This window comes from Phymastichus coffea, unplaced genomic scaffold (genome assembly GCF_024137745.1).
Source record: "Phymastichus coffea isolate CEN01 unplaced genomic scaffold, Cenicafe_Pcof_1.1 PCOF00031, whole genome shotgun sequence".
Classification (NCBI taxonomy): domain Eukaryota; kingdom Metazoa; phylum Arthropoda; class Insecta; order Hymenoptera; family Eulophidae; genus Phymastichus; species Phymastichus coffea.
The window spans coordinates 16,507-34,383 of record NW_026706842.1 but is presented as its reverse complement, the minus strand read 5'-3'; the positions used below and the strand labels follow the sequence as shown (position 1 = coordinate 34,383).

Here is a 17,877-nt window from a genome sequence, read left to right as displayed (position 1 = left end):
ACAATCGTGGTCGTGATTCGACAAACATCGAGCGCGTCGAGTCGCAATTATCTCGATAATTACGCATACCCTCGCGAAACGTACAGAATCGCCATTGAAAAAAAAAAAACGTAATTTCCGTTTGCTCGCTGTGATGAGAAGCTCAATCGAGTTCAGCAGACGTCAATCTTTCAAAATAATTTGAAATAGAAAACACACGCAAATGACGCTTCGCCGAACGATCAGCGTGAAACAATCGGCCACGACAATAAAGCATCGATAGGTGAAAATCTGCGTTGTAAGAAAGGAAAGGGGAGACGTCGACATAGGTAGAAGTTGAATCGGAATCGTGCGACTCGTAAAAAATGCGCATGACAGGCAAGCAACAAAGAGGCGAAGCTGACGATATGGAAGCATATAATTTTTTGGTTGGCTCGTTATAATGCTTTCGCCGAATTATTCATGGCCCCAATGGAATGCGAGAAATCCGCCCACGCTGCTATATAAAACAGGCGACGGCCGCACGATATACCTTTCTCGGGGTTAGCCATGCATACTGTTAAAAGCTTCTTATATAGTCGTGTCCCCACGAGAAAGGAGGAGAGACGCGGCGCGACAAAACAACAGTGCGCTTCACAGGCCAGTGAGTCTCCGTCATTTTCTCCTATGACTCATATATTTCCATTCGTTTGAAGGTGGTTCTTCCTTTTCCTTCGTTACAGCCTTGACTGGCGTGAAACTCTGTAGGTGCACGTTTACGAACGACGCCCTCTGCCGCGAGCGCACGAGCCGCCACGGTATATCGTGACGCTTGTCACTTTTCAAAATCAGGCCGGAGTCGCCACGCGGCGAGCGCGCGACGTTGGCTAATCTGCGCGTGGGCGGGGTCGTTTCCCGAATCGGAGCGACAAAAAAAAAGTCGGCCGAGCATGCGTGTGTCCGCGCTGGACGCGGACTTCGAAGAGCGCGCCGATTTACGTGCCGCCGCAACTGTTTCCCGCAACGTGCGAGTCGCCAAGTCTCAGCGCCATCCATTTCGTAAAAGATACTCGCGGGAAACTGAACTCTCCGTCTGCGGCCTTGACGATCACCAAGTATTCCGAAGAGCACGCGAAGAGATGTCGAAGGTCGGCGCATTTCGGCCGAGGAAAGCGACAAATAAATAAGAAAACTGGAGCAGACAACGCAGCGGCAAGCGCCAGACGCGCGCAAAAACAGGACTATTCGCCAAGTGAAAAACAGCCCGGGGAATGTGCGCGCAGAGAGAAATAATCCCGAGCGTATACGCCGTCACAGGCGTGTGCGAGGCATTTTTGTCAGGTTGATCACGTGCAGAGAGAGAGAGAGAGAGAGAGAGAGGATCGCGAACGTTATATACCCACGCGCTTGGTATAACAGATATACATCTCAGTGCATCGGTGCCGCGCGCGGCGTAGACCACTTGAATATTCATCCGACCGACCGATGCGCATCGACTCTCTTCTCTCGCCTATGTCCTTCGACTGGGCTCCATGCGAAATTGGTATGGAAAGAGAAATTACTCGCGTGCGCAGTTCTCTGTATACACCGAGTGCCTTGTAAACAATGGAGTCGGTCGCCTCTGATAAATTGTTATTAGTTTTCACGATTTTTTCTCCCCCAAGTTGCTTTGCACGTACGAATTTTTTTTCGGGCCACGGGAGCTTGTTTATTTCGTTTGCAATCGATGGGAAAAGTCTGCTTTGCCGCGCCGTCTTATTATTTACTCCTCGTGCAGAGGAGATTACGTAACGTCGTAGTATCTTCGCATAGCTGCGCAATTTCACGATTACATTGTCTCTCATTCGCTCTCTCTTTCTTTCTCTCTTTCAAGCTGTCTGTCATCGGCGAAAATTTAGATGTAACCGATTCGGTCGATACATCGCCTCCACGCAGCTTTCAATTTCAAGCCGTTACGTCCAAGTATATTTTTGTTGGCGAAAAACATGGATAAATTATGTAAAATTCTTGACGGATAGACGTAGATTTAATGATCTTACTGTACATACGCCTGCAAAAAAAGCTCGGGAAGAAGCTTGAACAATTATATAACGCTGCTTTCTTTTGCGATTTACTTTAACTATTTTTATTTCCATAAGAATTTATCGTGAGATTCGTGAGTCATCTCTCCGCGCTAGGAAATATAGATTTGCAAAGACCGCTTCCACCAAGAATCGAGCTTTTTTACGCGCCATTGACCTTTCAGTCGATTTACGAGATTAGCGTATAGTATATACTTGTTCGTGAAATATAACTTATGGGGACGATTTTATTCTTTCATTATCAGCAAGACATTATCTTGTCATGTCTACCTTCTTTTGTATCGCAAATCAATAGATAATACAGCTTTCTGTATCGCAAAACTTGATATCTCATTATGTCACAACTTGTTAGTTTGCAAAAACGTTGTGTAGTCGTATATCATATTACCGATTTGATCGCCATCAGTTCATACAATCAGGCAAATTACCCTTATATCAAATATTAATTTGTGTGTGAATATGAAAAACAGAACGGAATGGAGTAATTCATTTCAAACACGAGAATGCAGATTGTTGCATCAGAGCCCATTTAAAATAATATAAAGCTATGCACAAAAGAGCCCAAAAATTTAGCAATTTAGTGATACAGCCATGTTTTGTGCATATATACTTTCACTTCCTGCTTCGCGCGCGCTCCGAGTTCTCATATTCCATCGATAGATTAGAGATAAAAGCCTTGGCAAGAGGTGTATAATGTGTTAAAAGAAAGAGCCGCAGCAGATGGAGAGAGCGAGAAAGAGAGAGAGAGAGCGAGCGAGCGAGCGAGAGAGAGAGAGAGAGAGAGAGAGAGAGAGAGAGAGAGAGAGAGAGAGAGAGAGAGAGAGAGAGAGAGAGAGATCTGGGCGATCGACCAGGTGTCTCAAAGTACACGTACCAAGGTACACTTACACGAGTGAGCGCGCACAGTCACGGACTATAACTGTACACTCGAAAGAAAAGGATCACCGAGAGGGACTAGCAAAGGAATTTTCTCTCCGCGTGCAAATATAACACTCACCTCTTCGGTACGTGGCCTTCGCTGCTGTTGTTGTTGTTGACTCGTACGCTGCTCGGTAATATCACTGCAGCCTGAAGCTTTCTCTCCACAAACATGCAAAATCAACTGCACCCGCACACTTCGAACATCACTCGCGCGCGCGCGCGTGCGTTCCGCGTCAAATCGTCATGGCAACGCTCGACTCGGCAAGCGCCAGCAGCAGCATCATCATCATCATCAAGACGCGCGCTCGTCGCGTCAAATTCCAAAGATAAAAGCAGTAGCAGCAGCACGCACGCACACAGATATATACACCTGCCGCTCGGGATCTCTCTGCACGCGCCTGCACAGGCAACAGGTTCGTCGAGCTCGACGAGGGGAAAGAGACTGATGCCGCTTGCCCGCCTCGCAGAACACACCGCAGCCGCACGGACCGAGAGAGGAGAGCACGCTGCCGCCGGCCACGGACCCGCACGACAGAGAAAAAGAGAGAGAGAGAGAGAAAGGTAGGTTTCTGCGCCTACCGGATAAAGGAGAGTCAGGGCAGAAATGAACGAGAGCGAGAGAGAGAAAGAGAAATTGGAATAACTGGAGGACGCGCACGCACACACGCGTACAAGATCTGTAGGGAAGACGATGACTTGTTTTGACCGTATCTGATAACGTGAGAAAGACTCTTAGAAGCGGCGATTCACTCAACTAATTGAAAAATCACGCGCAACTACGAAGACAGGCAGGCGTGCAAAAACCGTAAGAATAAAATAGCAGTGCGTGCACAAATGGAGGGAAAAGAATGAGAGAACAGAGACAGACAGAGAAGGGGAGAAACGCAGCTGCAGAGGATCGACGCGTCACTGCTCTTTGCTCGCGCACACAGCCCAGGTAAATCGGTCGGCCATGATGGAAAGCAGCATCCAGTCGCGCGTTTGCTTGGGCTATGCACGCAGCAACAGGTTGCTTGCGCTCCGCGCCTCGACAAAACAATGTGCGTACACGCATCGACCTTGCCGCTCTTTAACATTTTACGACGAGCTATTTTCTCTCACTCTACCTACCCCAACAGGGAGCGCTGATCTTTTCTCACGGACCAACTCTCATACTGCTGCAATCTCTGCATCTTTACGAGGCTCTCAGCCTGTGTATAACAATTATTAATTTTCAAGAGATTCTACATTGTGACAGAGTTTTATGAATGAACTAGAGTTTGAGTTTTATCTCTGCTAGGCTAATTCTGTTGGAATTGGGTATAAAAGAATCCTAAACAAACAAGATCATTTTACGATATTTGCTTTTTGAATGGGAAAAAAGTATTTTGAACGTCCATTTGAGGGCAGCACTGTGCAGGGTGGCGCTGGGCGGGTTGCATGGGCGCGGTGAATGAACGTCTGAACCTGAACAAATCGTGGAAGTGGAAGAGAGGACGCAAGCTATCAATGAGTTACAATGTGCGTTTGTTTATTTGTTTTGGTTTGGGTTCTTTCAAAACAATTCTATTTGGAATCAGACTTTACCGTAATAACACATTACACAGTTGTAAACTAATCACAAGAACTGATAAAAAATTGTACAAAGGTAAAAATGTAAAAATGTCAAATAAAATATAAAAGTTAACATAAAAAGTAAAAATGTAAAAATGTAAAACGAAAAAAGGAAAAAGGTTTTTAAGAATATATAAGAATGTAAAATAACAAAATAGAATTAAAAAGTGAATATAATTTTAAAAAATGTTAAAACTGAGTTTGTAGAATAAGATGTAAAAAAGAGTTATATAACTAGTTAATATTGCATATTCTAAATTGCAATGTATTTTTAACGTGTAAAAACCTAGTTCATTTCTAGGCCATACATGAGAGCTGATGCCTTATGTAGTGAATAATATTATTTTATTCTCTTTAATTTATCGCACAGTCAATTGATTTCACTTAAAAAATGTGTTAGTCGAATAAAAATGATAGTTCTTGAGTTAAGTTTTATGATATTATGAAAACTAAAATAAAATCGTAGCACTTCAAAAGATCCATAATATTTCGAAACTAGCAACCGCATTACCGACGGCGATCCAAGCCCCCATTTTTCACCGCTAACAGCGCTCCAATCAGTCTGCCCCTAGTCTTATAGGAATCGCTCGGCTTCTGTGCAGTGTGCGCTACCGCACTTGCATAGCCATTGTTGTTCCAATCTTATTGAAATACTTGGTTGGATCGGGGGTCAACCCTGCATCCGTATAAAGAAATATACAACACCGTGCTTTGTGAAAATCTGATCAAGCATAATTCTAAACAGTGAACCTCTATCTAGTAAACGTTATCTGGCGTAGTTTGTTGTCGTGAGATACCGACGGAAAAAATCTGACTCTTTTTCCCCTGCGCTTTTATCCATTTTGAAGGTGGAGAGAGCTTTTGTATATTTCAACTGCCACCAAACATGGAAATTCACACCACAATAGTCTTTGCCTGACAAGTAAGTGTGACACGAACCAGTAGCTCTGTTCTACAAGTAAAAATGCATGAGTACAAGGGAAAAAAATTAGCTGGCGGCTTTGATCTTATATCGTCGAATAGCTCGCACACCAGCGCAGCAGTGATCTAATTTTTCGCTTCTTCACAAAGTTGATTCGTCCCAGTGACTGCCTTCGCTACTTGATAGTATACTACATATATCACTTTAGCATTGCGCACAAAATTTCACGTGTTATATGTTTATCAATTATTCAATCATTAAATACAAGTTTAAAAATTAAGACGGCGTTGACTTTATCTGCCAAGTTTATTCATCAAACAACAAGCATTTTCGTTCTTTTTCTATTCGGACTTCTCACGGATATAGTCGTAAATTTGATACATACCTATATAGCGATTACTTGACGATGTGTATTGAGTTAACAGAATTAACACTATTTAGAGAAGTTTCGCGTTTCCCTAGTACACCTTGGCTCTAAGTTTTGTTATTAATAGCTATCATCAGTGTCCAAGAAAATTCTATTTCTCTTGTGTAATTTGAATTAGATATGAAAAATCTGCTTGGAAGATATTTAGAACTTAAAGTTTTACTTGTGGTAAATGTCGAGCTTGATTGCATAAAAGTAGGCGTATAATGTATTTATCTTATACATTATGCAATCTAAAATATCAGCTGATTAAACAACCAGCAATAGCCAGATAAAGCTGGGAAATATAATTAGGCAATACTACTATTCTCATTGAGGGAACTAGTTAATTTTAAATCCAAAAGTTGAAACAAAATTGAAGCATATTCTTGAAAGATTTTACCTTCAAAAAAGGTGACACAAATCACTGGTTTATAAAGCCAAATGTATTAAAATATCTTCTGCATGGCTAAGCTAATTATACGATGTCCAAAATTACTGTATAACTAGCTTTAATATGGGTTAAATTTGATTAGCCTAATAATCCCCTACAGCATCTAATCAAGATAAACGAACCACATCTGAAAATAAGGAAAAATATTCACATTAAGAATAATAGCACACAGCCTACTTTTTACTAATTCATATTTATCTTTTAAGAAATAAATTTATGTTTCAAGGTTTTTTCTTCTTTTTTATTTTACATACTTTCTGTTTACTTCAACTTTTATAATTCACTATTTTCCATTGTTCAACAATACAATAAAGGTTTACTACTTATTAGCCAGGCAACTTTGAAATAATACTCAAATTACATTGTAGATTATTAAAATTTTTTCACAATTCTAGATTCTTTTAAAAATTTAGAGTAGTCTTCATTTATTATTAGTGGATTTACTTTTTTGTTCAGATAAAATCTGTAAATTATTATAAAATGTTCTTAGATTCATAAAATTTAACGTTTTGCTTTTATGGACATTACTGTGTTTATGAAATAAAATGAATCCATTAATTAACAAATAAAATATTTTCAAATAAAATGTATATTACTTTTGCATAATTATTTTTATTAATGTGTATAAGACCATAAATTATCACCTGAATCTTAATCTAAGCTTACTATCTTTATATATATGTGGAGGGCCATTCCTTGCTATATTAATAAATATTCTCAGTCTAAAATTTATTTCACTCTGTTTTCCAAATAAGTAATAAAAAAATCAATTATGAGAGTAATCTCTTAGGTATTTTTGTATTATTACTCAAGGAATTGCTCTCATTATTGATTTTTAATTACTTATTTAAATATGTTCAGCAATTCATATTATCTAAATACACTTTGCTTACAATAGGTTTGGTAACCTCTTGACACCATGCAATGTAAATCACATTCTTTTATTACTGATTATGTGAGCTATAACTCTGCTGTCAACTCAAGATTTGCAATATTACATTGATGATAAAGCTATTGCTTTCATAATAAAAGATAAAAAGTTATATAGATTGCACAATATGAAGTGGCTGACAAAGCTACTGATAGTGATATGTAGTTAGACAAAATAAATTGCTAAATTTACTTATTGATAGTATAATGGATAGCCCTACATATCTTTTCTGTATAATAAATCTATAATGGTAGGTGTAATCAGTAGATTAATATAAATGTAATTTTGATTTAAGGTATTTTCAATATGAAGGCATCAATTATTGAGACAAGTATCTAAGAGATGAGATTAAAATGCAAAAGTTTTACCTCTTGATTAGCCAGTCATGGTTTCATGTCTTGCTTATTGGGTGATAACTTAAGTTCCTGTATAACTGGTTGCTGAGTTCCATAAGAGGACTGCATTATGGAGGTCAATAATATTGCGAGCAGCCAAAGTTCTATATATTTGATGGTCCCATTTCGAAAGTTGTGTGTTATCACAGTGTCGATACCTCTTGTTACTCTGTTATTCTGTTTTGTAACAGCTTACATATACCAACAAGATGACATCCATGAAACGCACTGTCGGGTAAAATTTCTATCTCATCAGAAATCTTAAAAAACATTAATTTTAAATGGAAAGCAGTCAAGTTGAAATGCAACTATTTTATTTGCAGGTCTATAATGTTCTTCCGTCAATATCAGCTATTACTGGAGTATCACCTCAACGTTATTTGTGGCGTGTGAGTGTAGCTCTGCACATTGGACCACGTCTTCTTATTGCCAGTGTTTACTACTCATTTTACTACAAAATTCTCAAGACTTTTGAGAATGTGCCTAAAAGATCGCATGGTTTTAAACTTTTAAACATTTGTTATTGGCTAAACATTGCTGAAGTGGCTGCCCTCTGTGGTGTTACATATATTTCTAATAAGGAAAATTATGGTACATTTTTATTTTTATACTTCAAGTAGTATAAGTTCTACTTTTTTTTACACAATTTAAATATGATTCTTTTTTTCAGCTGTGCACGAAAAGACCTTTATAGTGTTCATGATAAGTTCTCTCCTACATATGCTGGTAGCAGTAAGATTGGGTCGCTTAGTTACACCAAATGCACAAAGTCTGCAGTACAAACAAGCTCTTTTCACAACGAGTATAATCAGTACAGTTGGCCTTATAATTTTTTTCCTAAAGCATAGATTATTATGTCATGATCTGGGCAAGTTATATTTATCTAGTTACTTATCTAGATTTTCAATTAAGCAACAAATAGTAGCTCAATTGAGCAACAATCAATTAATGAAATAACATTATTTTCACAGCATTTAGTTGGTTTTCTCTTTGTGAGTATGTCATAGCATCAGCCAACATGGCATTCCATGCTACTGTCATCCTGGATTTTCCTGTGGATCAGCTAGTTGTGGGAAATGGTTTACATTTATTGAAAGTGGATTGAGATTTAGAGAAATGAGATTTGTCATAAATTTTAAAATGCGTTTCACTGTATCTGGAAATCTGCTGCAAAAAACACGATAAAAATTTTGAAATAAATAATAGTACTTAAAATTTAGGTATTAAATGATAATATTTCAATTTGCAGCGGATACCGCCAGTGTGATTTTTGCTGTTATTGATAGCAGTAATTTGTAGCATTATTAGTGGATTATAAAACATTGTATTGTAAGTAGCGAATCATAATGAATAAGTTGAATGTTCCGTTACTCATTTTGTTAGCATTTTCGGTTTGTATTACGTAAAATCTAAAATACGGCTGAGAAAAGTGAAATGAAATTAAACTATAAGGTTTCTAGTCCAATCAATATATCTAGTCGCTAGAACTTTTATCTACTTGTTTCATTTCATAAAAAAACTATTTAGAACAAGTTCGATTAAAGGCTTTGACTAAAAGATCTCAGAATTTTCTAGATAATCTATGCATACATTTCATTTACTAACCAATACAATTCAAATAACTGTCCTTCATATCAAAGTAATTAAACGTAAGTTATAAATGAATGAAAAAGCATTACACTGGCGCACATATAACTTTATGTTATAATAAATGCATAAAATTATTGAAGTCAATAAGATATCAATAACTTTTTCGCTTCTGGATAACTTTTTGTACAAACTGCTAAAAGATATATAATTTTATATTTTTCATGAATTCTGTTACCACAATAGTTCAGTTATTTTAACTTAAATTCCAAATTGTACATCGATCATTTTTTTTAGTAGTATCACAACAAATATTCGTTTTGTTATTAATAAGGAAACTATGTTCTAGAGGTGTGTGGAGCTCTTGAAAAGTTTTTGCGTCAAATAGATACAATCAAAACCTTTAAAAGTTTGCCGGTACTTTTTTAAAGCTTATATATTTTTGAAAACATTTTATAGAGTTCGGTACGAATTATCGTTGTATGTATAGACATTGTATTATATGTATAATTACAGGTCAATGATCAATCATTTTACATTTTAATAAGCTTGATGTGAATTGTAAATCTCAAGGCACTTGTAATTGGCGAAATCCTTTTTGCACATTTTTATATATAAAATATCATTCATAAAAAGCATCTATTTTTTATAAAAACTATCAAACTCTGAATTATAACTTTAGCAGTTACGTTTTATATGTTAATGGCTCTCAAAATGAATTCTAAAAATAATTAAATATTATTAAGACGAAATAAGATTTATTACATTACGTTCAAGATAATGTCTATTTCTGATTGCAATATCATAACAATATATTTTGGAGATTTGAAAGGTATGTAAATTATTTTTTTGTTATTTCCTAATGACAATATATTAGTAAAATATTAAAATCCTTATTCGTCATGCTATTGAATTCTATTGAGAATCATCAAAAAAACATTTATTTTATGTCAATTGATCAATGTAAAGATATTATATATAGGTTCATTCCGAATCAAGCTGTAGTTAACCTTAGACAGATACATTAATTCGTTGCATATAGAACAGGTGCCAAGTGATGCATTGAAAAAAGAAACGCATAATTTGTTTTCCACAGTAAAAATATAAATATCAATAGAATAATTATTGATTTGTTGGCTTGACTTTTAGTAGTAAAGGATAAAATAAAAATCAATTTTCAATTCGCTTAATTGAATAATAAAACTTGCTGTATCAATGTTGTGAAAAACATAACGTCAAGCGAACTGATGCCACTTGTTTTTTAATTTTATATACTAAGTAGCTTCCATATTACAAATTAGATTTTAGATAATTTATTTGAAAATGTCTTTTCAAGCAATACTTGGAACTTTTTCATAGAGTGTGCATTTTTTAGATGTGATGCTTACAATTTTCTACAATATCATTGTTTATATTAAACTTATAGGATTAAGAAATTAAACTGTAGTGATCATTTGTTAAAACTTTCAACATTTACAGCTTATAGAAACAACTAAAGATGAAGTATTAATCTCATTCCGAAACTTCTAATCTTATTAAAAAAAAGTACAGAAAGTTTTTTCGCACGCTTCCATTTTTCTCTTAGCGAAAATTTTTTTCGCGTGGCCAATTAACGAATACACGTTTAACGAAGTTCAGCTCTCAAATTTTACCAATTTTTTAAATTCGTTTTTCTTTTGTAAAATTTAGTCACAAATGCATAGTGTATGAAGTGTAAAAAAAGTAATTGTAAAGATCGGAGGAATAATTTCCTAATCGTTGTGCAGTGTGTGAAAAATGAATCATTGATTTGTTAGTACAATCATTATGAATGCGTTAAAACTTGAAATGATTGCGGTAATTGATCTTCCAGGAGTTTAAAAAAAATATAGGTACAAAGTTCGTCCTATGGTTGTTTTTCAGTTTATCTGACTGTAGGTTGACACTCACTTTTCAGTACATGAATACAATGGACAACTGATTTAATGATAAAAAATAAAATGTGTGATTGTTAATTATTAGGTTTGGTTTATTTCATTCATCCCTAATAAATCCACTCATGTCATTTGTTAATTTTTTTAGAAGCAACTCTATTCTGTGTGCTGTTGAAAATAGCACTCGCATTATATAATCTAAAATAAAATAACCCAAAAATCAAAATTCTTCCGATATGAACTTTCATACATTACTTCAGTGACGCAGCTCTTGAATTAATAGTTTTTTATTTTATCTAACTTTGGTAATCTTATTGTTTTTACATTCTTCACAATGCCACAATGAATGAAATTCTTGAAGGCAAGCATCTACGATTGGTGGTTGATGGCAAAGTTGATGGTAATATTTTTCGCAAGCATTGCATTGTGTAAGCGTAAGTGGACCGAATCCTGGCACATTACATACCTGTAAATTAAAATTTATAAAAGCTTAACAATGCGATTAGAAACCAATTGCTAGAAAATCAGAAAAATACGAGCTACAAATCACAATTGTAAATTCAAGCTCGACCAGTATTTGTTTTTCGGGTATTGTAATTGTACGACTAATATTTACATTTCGTGAAATACAAAGTTATATTTGTAGTTTACGATATATGCAGTAAATGAAGGTATTCACTAGCCACCAATTATGAAGTTGTGTTTATATTATAACTTCAGTGGGATAAAGCTACTGTCCAGTAATTGCAACTACAGTTGACACAACTTTAGGAACAGGAGTTTCTAAATGCGCAGCCGTCTAACAAAGCTGTGGCAACACTAAACTACCCGTCAAATAGTTTTCCCTTTGCCGTTTACGGCCATATACGAACCGATGTAAACTATTTATGTCAGCTTCGATGCGCTAAATTCAAGATAGTTCAAAATTCTCTATTTTTTCCTCGGACAATTTTTTGTTGCTATGAAAACAATCGGCAATTCCTAGCTTATTTTCTTATTTCCTTCAAAAGCAGAATTGCCTTCATCGACAAAGTCGGGAAAAAATCCATAGCTTGTATAATTCTCTAAGACAAATTTTTGATTTCAAAGTTACATCCATTTAAAATTTTAATGCACTTTAAACTTATTTACTTAAAAAGATTTTGTAGAGGGTGGGAATCTTCTATTTTTATTTGGAGAGTACACAAAGTTTCGAGCATAAATGCCCGACTTGGCTAAAGCTGCGAGCTCGTTATAGGTTCGAGTTATCCCGGGTTCGACCGAGCTCATGGTTTCTTTCGTCATTTACACTACGTAGATTTGCGTTTTCAAAAGTTGCCACATTTGCGCAATGATTTCTACGCTATGGTTTCTCGACAGTGGTCATACATGAAATGAGCGAGATCAGTTGAAATTACCAATTATTAAATAAAATAATTGGATGTGGTTCAACGGAAAGTAAACGTGTCGCCCACTAACCTTACAAACTGCCTCGTCATTCTGATCCTCGTCGGGTATAGAAATTATCGGTATGTCGTCCTTGTTTGCAAAGTCTTCAGCAGCGGGCTCCAGATTAGCAATGACTTGTGCTTTTTTGTCGGCGATCGTCTGTTTTGTCTGCGGTCTCGAGCTTTTTTCGGCCGTCAAGTGCTCGCTGCCCACAATGTCGGCGGCGCATGCTTTTCGTCGTTTGAGTCGCTGCTGATACTTTCGTAATTTCGTCTGCTTCAGTTTTTTTTGTTTGGCGATTTCAATTTCCAGCATCAGCCGAAGCTCTTCTGCGCTGTTGGCTTCAGGGGAGTAGAGCAAGCTCAACGCTCGGATGAATTCTTTGCTGAGACTCTTCTCATGCTCCGCTTTCGTGGCCTTTTTACTTTCCACTATGGGTGGATCGCGCTCCATTATTCGTGTCCCTCAACGCCCTGTCGCAAATAGATGTTTCGTTGACATCATTTTTGCTCGTTGCGATATGCAATAAAATTGCTAAACTGCATCCAACAGAGACCAATTAATGTTTTTCAGAACACAAACTAATAGGAAGTCTATCTTAATGCCGGATCGCGTAGATTTATAAAAACCGATCTTGAAAGTCTCATGAAAAATGTATCGATAAAAATGAAAGTGGAAATCTAATAAAAGACCTTGACAAAACAATCTTATTTGAGGTGAATCAGTACCATAACCTTTGTCTATAAATACGAATGCAAGCAAACAGACAAGAGTGTAGAGCTTATGAAAGTGCAGCAAATGCGGAACGGCAAGGAAAATAAATCCTGCGCTGCGTTCGCGTAGATATAATTATAAGAGAGCGAGAGAGAAAAGTGCATGATCGCTGCAGTCGAGTCTCAGGACTAATCAAGTGGGCGAAAAGACACGCATATATTCGCCGACGGCGGTCGATTAGAAAAGTCTGATGTTGTTGCGATACGCGCCAAGGAGGAGGTGGGGGGATCTTACTTAACGGTCTTGTCAACGTGGCCTCGTAAATCAGCGGACGCGATATTATATGCGCGCCTGGCGTAGACGCGGAAGCTCTCCAAGATCCTCCTGCTGCCTGAGGGTAACGAGCTGCTCGCGTCCGGTCCAGATGCTGCTGCTGCTGCTTACTGCCGCTTTGGCGGTAAATAAATTACCTTCGCATTAGACCGAGAGAGGATTCCCTCCTGCCGCCTGCGGGCTACGATCGTTTTCAATGCGACTCGCGCTATCTCTGAATTTGGCGCAAGCAACTTGAGCCACACTAACGCAACTCGCGTGCCAACTGAAGTTCGCTTGACATTGCCTGATGTCGGAGCGCGGTGTTATAGACTGGCTATCGATGCACCATTTAGTTTGTTTTTCAAGATGGCATCGGCAAAAAAACTTTTCATCGCCGCGTGTCGAGGGAAATGAGCTGACATATCTTTTAGATCTCGCGTCGTTTTTTTTTTCGGGTCACGCTGCTTCGGGCAATTTGTGGATTTTATGCAATTTATCTTATGTTCGATGGTATGTTGTTAATTATTTTACCTGATTGTAACTTTGATATATGGCTGTCGTGCATGACCAGTTTATTATGTTCAAATGTTATACGAACTTGCGCAAAAAGTTTCAAGTCTTAGTAGATTGAATAGAAATAATATCGGATTTGAAAATTAATGTTTATAGCTCTAAATAACAAAGGGTTCTTTTGAACAAACTCCAAAGTCAAGGTTGTTCTCGAAAACTTTCGGGAAGGAGGCTTTTTCAAATTTAAATACATAAAACTGTAAAACCGCGATTTGTGTTTATAAAGTGAAGGTTAATTAATTTATGAAAGAGCAAAACGCATATAAAAACCCTAGTTGTACGTAGAGAAAAAGTCGATGTCAGTTAGCTCAACGACAATTAATAAGTATTAATCGATTTGGCTCCGGTAACCTTGCGAGAGCGAAGTTAACTTACTTACGTGGGTATTTCGATTGACTTGTAACACTTAGGTTACGGATTTTTTTTAATTTGGCACAATTGTTGTACACATAAAAGTGAGATTTTTCCCAAATTTTGAAGACGATACATTAATTATATGAAAAGTTATTAACAATTAAAGAAAAATGATAAAAAATTTTCAAACGGCTATATTTTAAAAACTAATAAAGATATCGAAGTCGGATTTTTTTGAAAATACTTATAATGCCTTAAAATTTCGAAGTAATTACAATAATAAACAATAAAAATTTTTTTTCAAAAGTTATTAACTTTTTGTTTAAACAATTGCTAATATCTCAAAAAGTATATTTTTTTTGAAAAATTCTTGCTCCTGCGTGTTCCTGAGGATTTTTGCTATCGAAATCAATCATAAAATTCAAGAGCCCGGCATATCGGAAGGGTAGCCATAATCAAAAGAAGATGCCTCGGTGTACGTCGCAACGACAGCGGGACGTCTTCGTGGTCTTACGCTGAGGCGATTTCTTCTAATTAGGGCTATACCTTCCGATATGTCGGGCCTTGAATGTTATCATCGATTTCGATAGCAAAAATCCTCAGGAACACGCAGGAGCAAGAATTAAAAAAATATATACTGTTTGAGATATTAGCAATTGTTTAAACAAAAAGTTAATAACTTTCGAAAAAAAATTTTTATTGTTTATTGTTGTAATTATTTCGAAATTTCAAGGCATTATAAGTATTTTCAAAAAAATCCGACTTCGATATCTTTATTAGTTTTTAAAATACAGCCGTTTGAAAATTTTTTATCATTTTTCTTTAAATGTTAATAACTTTTGATATAATTAATGTATCGTCTTCAAAATGTGGGAAAAATCTCACTTTTATGTGTACAACAATTGTGCCAAATCAAAAAAAATCCATAACCTAAGGGTTACGTCAATCGAAATAGCCAAGAATTACCCATGTTCTCTTAAGACGAGAGGCACTGTAGCCGCAAGAAGGTGGACTCCCGGAAGGTGCACTAGAACGACTTCCGCGACAGCGGCTGTGAGGCTGTGTCCGAAGATTCGTGCGCGCGCAAAGCATTCGAACGTACAGACTGGCTGGTGACCGTAGATCAACTCACTGTTGATTGGCGTGTCAGAGGGCTCGAACTGAGCTGTTGTCGAACATGAACTGACTGTCCTCGCTCGCCTTGCCTAACTCGAAATCTCTCGCTCCTCCCTTGTCGTCAAGGGAGAGGGAGGCAACTTTCCGATAATTGGGCCGTCGGACCCACTTAGGCTGGATGAAGATACGGCGCTGTAAACATGCCATCTACATCACGCAGTGCGGTACAGCCGCAGTTCAAATTGTGTCAATGCTACACGGCAACGGCATAATACGGCAGGTTTCGGGCCCCACTCTGATCAACCGCGGTCATAAACCCTAATCCTTCTCGAGGCACGTCTTGCCGCTCCACAAGAGAGAGAGAGAGAGAGAGAGAGAGAGAGAGAGAGAAAGTGAGGCTACTCGCATAGCGTATAAATGGAGATATTAAACAATTAAAACCAAATGTTTTCATCTTCTTTTGGTTTTTGTCGAGCAATATAAATGCTAACTGGCCCTTTCAATCTTGAGTAGTTGGTGATCCGATCTAACACCTATCCCATTCAAAAAGTATAAGAATGATTCCGATCATTTATAGTACACCTAAATAAGCGTAGCGCATTCGTCGCTCTTGTTTCGAAATCCAGTTGCTTCGGTACGCTTTCCAACATTGTTTTCCTTTTGATATTTTGGTATTTTATATCCCTTCAACGGCTTTCTGAAAAATAAACTACTCAGCTACATCACGGTAAACCCATAGGTTTAAATTTAAACGTTTAATATGACGTCGTCCATAAGAAATACTTTGTCACCAATTTTAAACACTTAGAAACATTTGAATTCAGTGACAATGTATTTCTTATGGGTGACATACATTTGTACACTTGAAACATTTAAATTTAAACACGTAAGAATTTGAGGTTTTGATAAAGACGCTTACATTTTTCACATCTGGCTCATAAGTTTCTCCAGTCAAAAATATACTGTTCCAACTCGGTTTTATCATATAAATATATTGTGTACTTGAAGAGCAATCTAACAGAATGTTGAATTGAAGTCCACTTTTACAAGCTGTTGCATATGGTATAGGACCATAACACTTTATACACACAAATAATTATTGAGAAAGTATTGTAAATACAGAGATGAAATTCATAAGTCTAGCTGATCTATCTCATTTTCAGTAATGGTATTTCGATCATTGTCTTGCTTCAATTTTTTGCCGACGAGTTATGAATGTTCTTATGTTCAAAGTTCCATGTTTTTGAAAGATGGGCTTTCGTGAGCTTCAATCACAACTAATAATTGCAACTTTTTAAAAGTACTTTTAATAATCTGCGACCATGTAATATACATCTTCTAGTCAGTTCCATTATCTCATCGCTAGGAGTTTGACAATTCCATATTTTGTCAAAATATTAACAGTCACAAATATAATAGTCCCAAGTAGCGAGTTTAAAAAAATGTTTACCAAACTTTGTAAAACTCGTTTATGATTCAATGTTAATAAAATTTCGCCACTATTTAACTTGGAACGATTCCATATTCTTATTCAATATTGTCATTATTTATTTGTATTATCTCCTTGCCATCATGATTTTACCATAATATACTGATATCTAGCGTGCGTCGCGCTAATTTTCTTCGTCTTTTTTTCCCACTCAGTGCATGAATATCGATCAAAACATTTATCGACAAAATTTAAAACTCAAACATTCAACATGCAATTAATATTCTTATGATTTTATATGAGATATAGTTGACGATATAATTTATTGGTAAATAAATATGAAGTTACGTTCACACGCACAATTTAAGAATTTTAGCAATAAAATTTGTTTTTATCATTCGAAGTAATGTGTTGAAAAATTACTAAAAGGTTTAAAAAACACAATAAAAAATATAGTTTAAGTTCTAAAAACATTACAATTTTCTAAAAACGGTTCATTCACGATGTAAATAACGGACTTGGATAGACGTTTACGACTGTAATTCTGCATTCTCAAAAATATTTTCTAATATTTTACGTAACTGAATAGAGCTTAAATCAATATACAATATTTTATTGTACATGTATCAATCTATCAATTTATATCTTTTATTGCCTACTCTGTTTATTCGAAACTTTCTCACGGAGCAAAATTTAATTAATTTCTTTATTGAGGTATCAGTCGATTTTTATTTTGATATTAGAATGGTTAAATCGATCAATTCATATCGAACTCATGTCAACTATACTG

General features: G+C 36.4%; 3 protein-coding genes across 6 annotated transcripts in view; 1 reads left to right on the top strand and 2 right to left on the bottom strand.

Moving 5' to 3' along the window:
• LOC131663141 (uncharacterized) overlaps nucleotides 1-4,350 on the bottom strand; it is a 121,347-nt gene extending 116,997 nt beyond the window's left edge. The window contains exon 1 of the mRNA XM_058933288.1: nucleotides 3,037-4,350. Within this exon, the coding sequence (XP_058789271.1) occupies nucleotides 3,037-3,131 (95 nt within the window). The 5' untranslated portion in view covers nucleotides 3,132-4,350. The remainder of the gene's footprint in view (nucleotides 1-3,036) is intronic.
• A 749-nt stretch (nucleotides 4,351-5,099) lies between these two features.
• LOC131663082 (post-GPI attachment to proteins factor 2-like) lies at nucleotides 5,100-11,218 on the top strand. Its single transcript, XM_058933173.1, has 5 exons — nucleotides 5,100-5,475; nucleotides 7,562-7,896; nucleotides 7,985-8,252; nucleotides 8,332-8,529; nucleotides 8,633-11,218. Exons 2-5 carry the CDS (start codon nucleotides 7,732-7,734, stop codon nucleotides 8,764-8,766), a joined length of 765 nt encoding a protein of 254 aa, XP_058789156.1. The 5' UTR covers nucleotides 5,100-5,475; nucleotides 7,562-7,731; the 3' UTR covers nucleotides 8,767-11,218.
• Nucleotides 11,219-11,270: 52 nt separating this feature from the next.
• LOC131663084 (integrator complex subunit 12-like) lies at nucleotides 11,271-15,640 on the bottom strand. Of its 4 annotated transcripts, none has more exons than XM_058933175.1 (4): nucleotides 15,509-15,640; nucleotides 13,598-13,752; nucleotides 12,620-13,128; nucleotides 11,271-11,627 (listed from the first exon to the last, which is right to left on the bottom strand). In XM_058933175.1, the coding sequence occupies exons 3-4, from the start codon at nucleotides 13,040-13,042 to the stop codon at nucleotides 11,454-11,456; spliced, it is 597 nt and encodes a 198-aa protein (XP_058789158.1). In that variant the 5' UTR covers nucleotides 13,043-13,128; nucleotides 13,598-13,752; nucleotides 15,509-15,640; the 3' UTR covers nucleotides 11,271-11,453. The 4 variants fall into 4 exon arrangements, with proteins under 4 accessions (XP_058789158.1, XP_058789157.1, XP_058789160.1 ...); XM_058933174.1 differs by having other exon boundaries at nucleotides 11,272-11,627; nucleotides 12,620-13,062; XM_058933177.1 differs by having other exon boundaries at nucleotides 11,272-11,627; nucleotides 12,620-13,062; nucleotides 13,598-13,817; nucleotides 15,509-15,639.
• Between the last annotated feature and the right edge of the window lie 2,237 nt (nucleotides 15,641-17,877).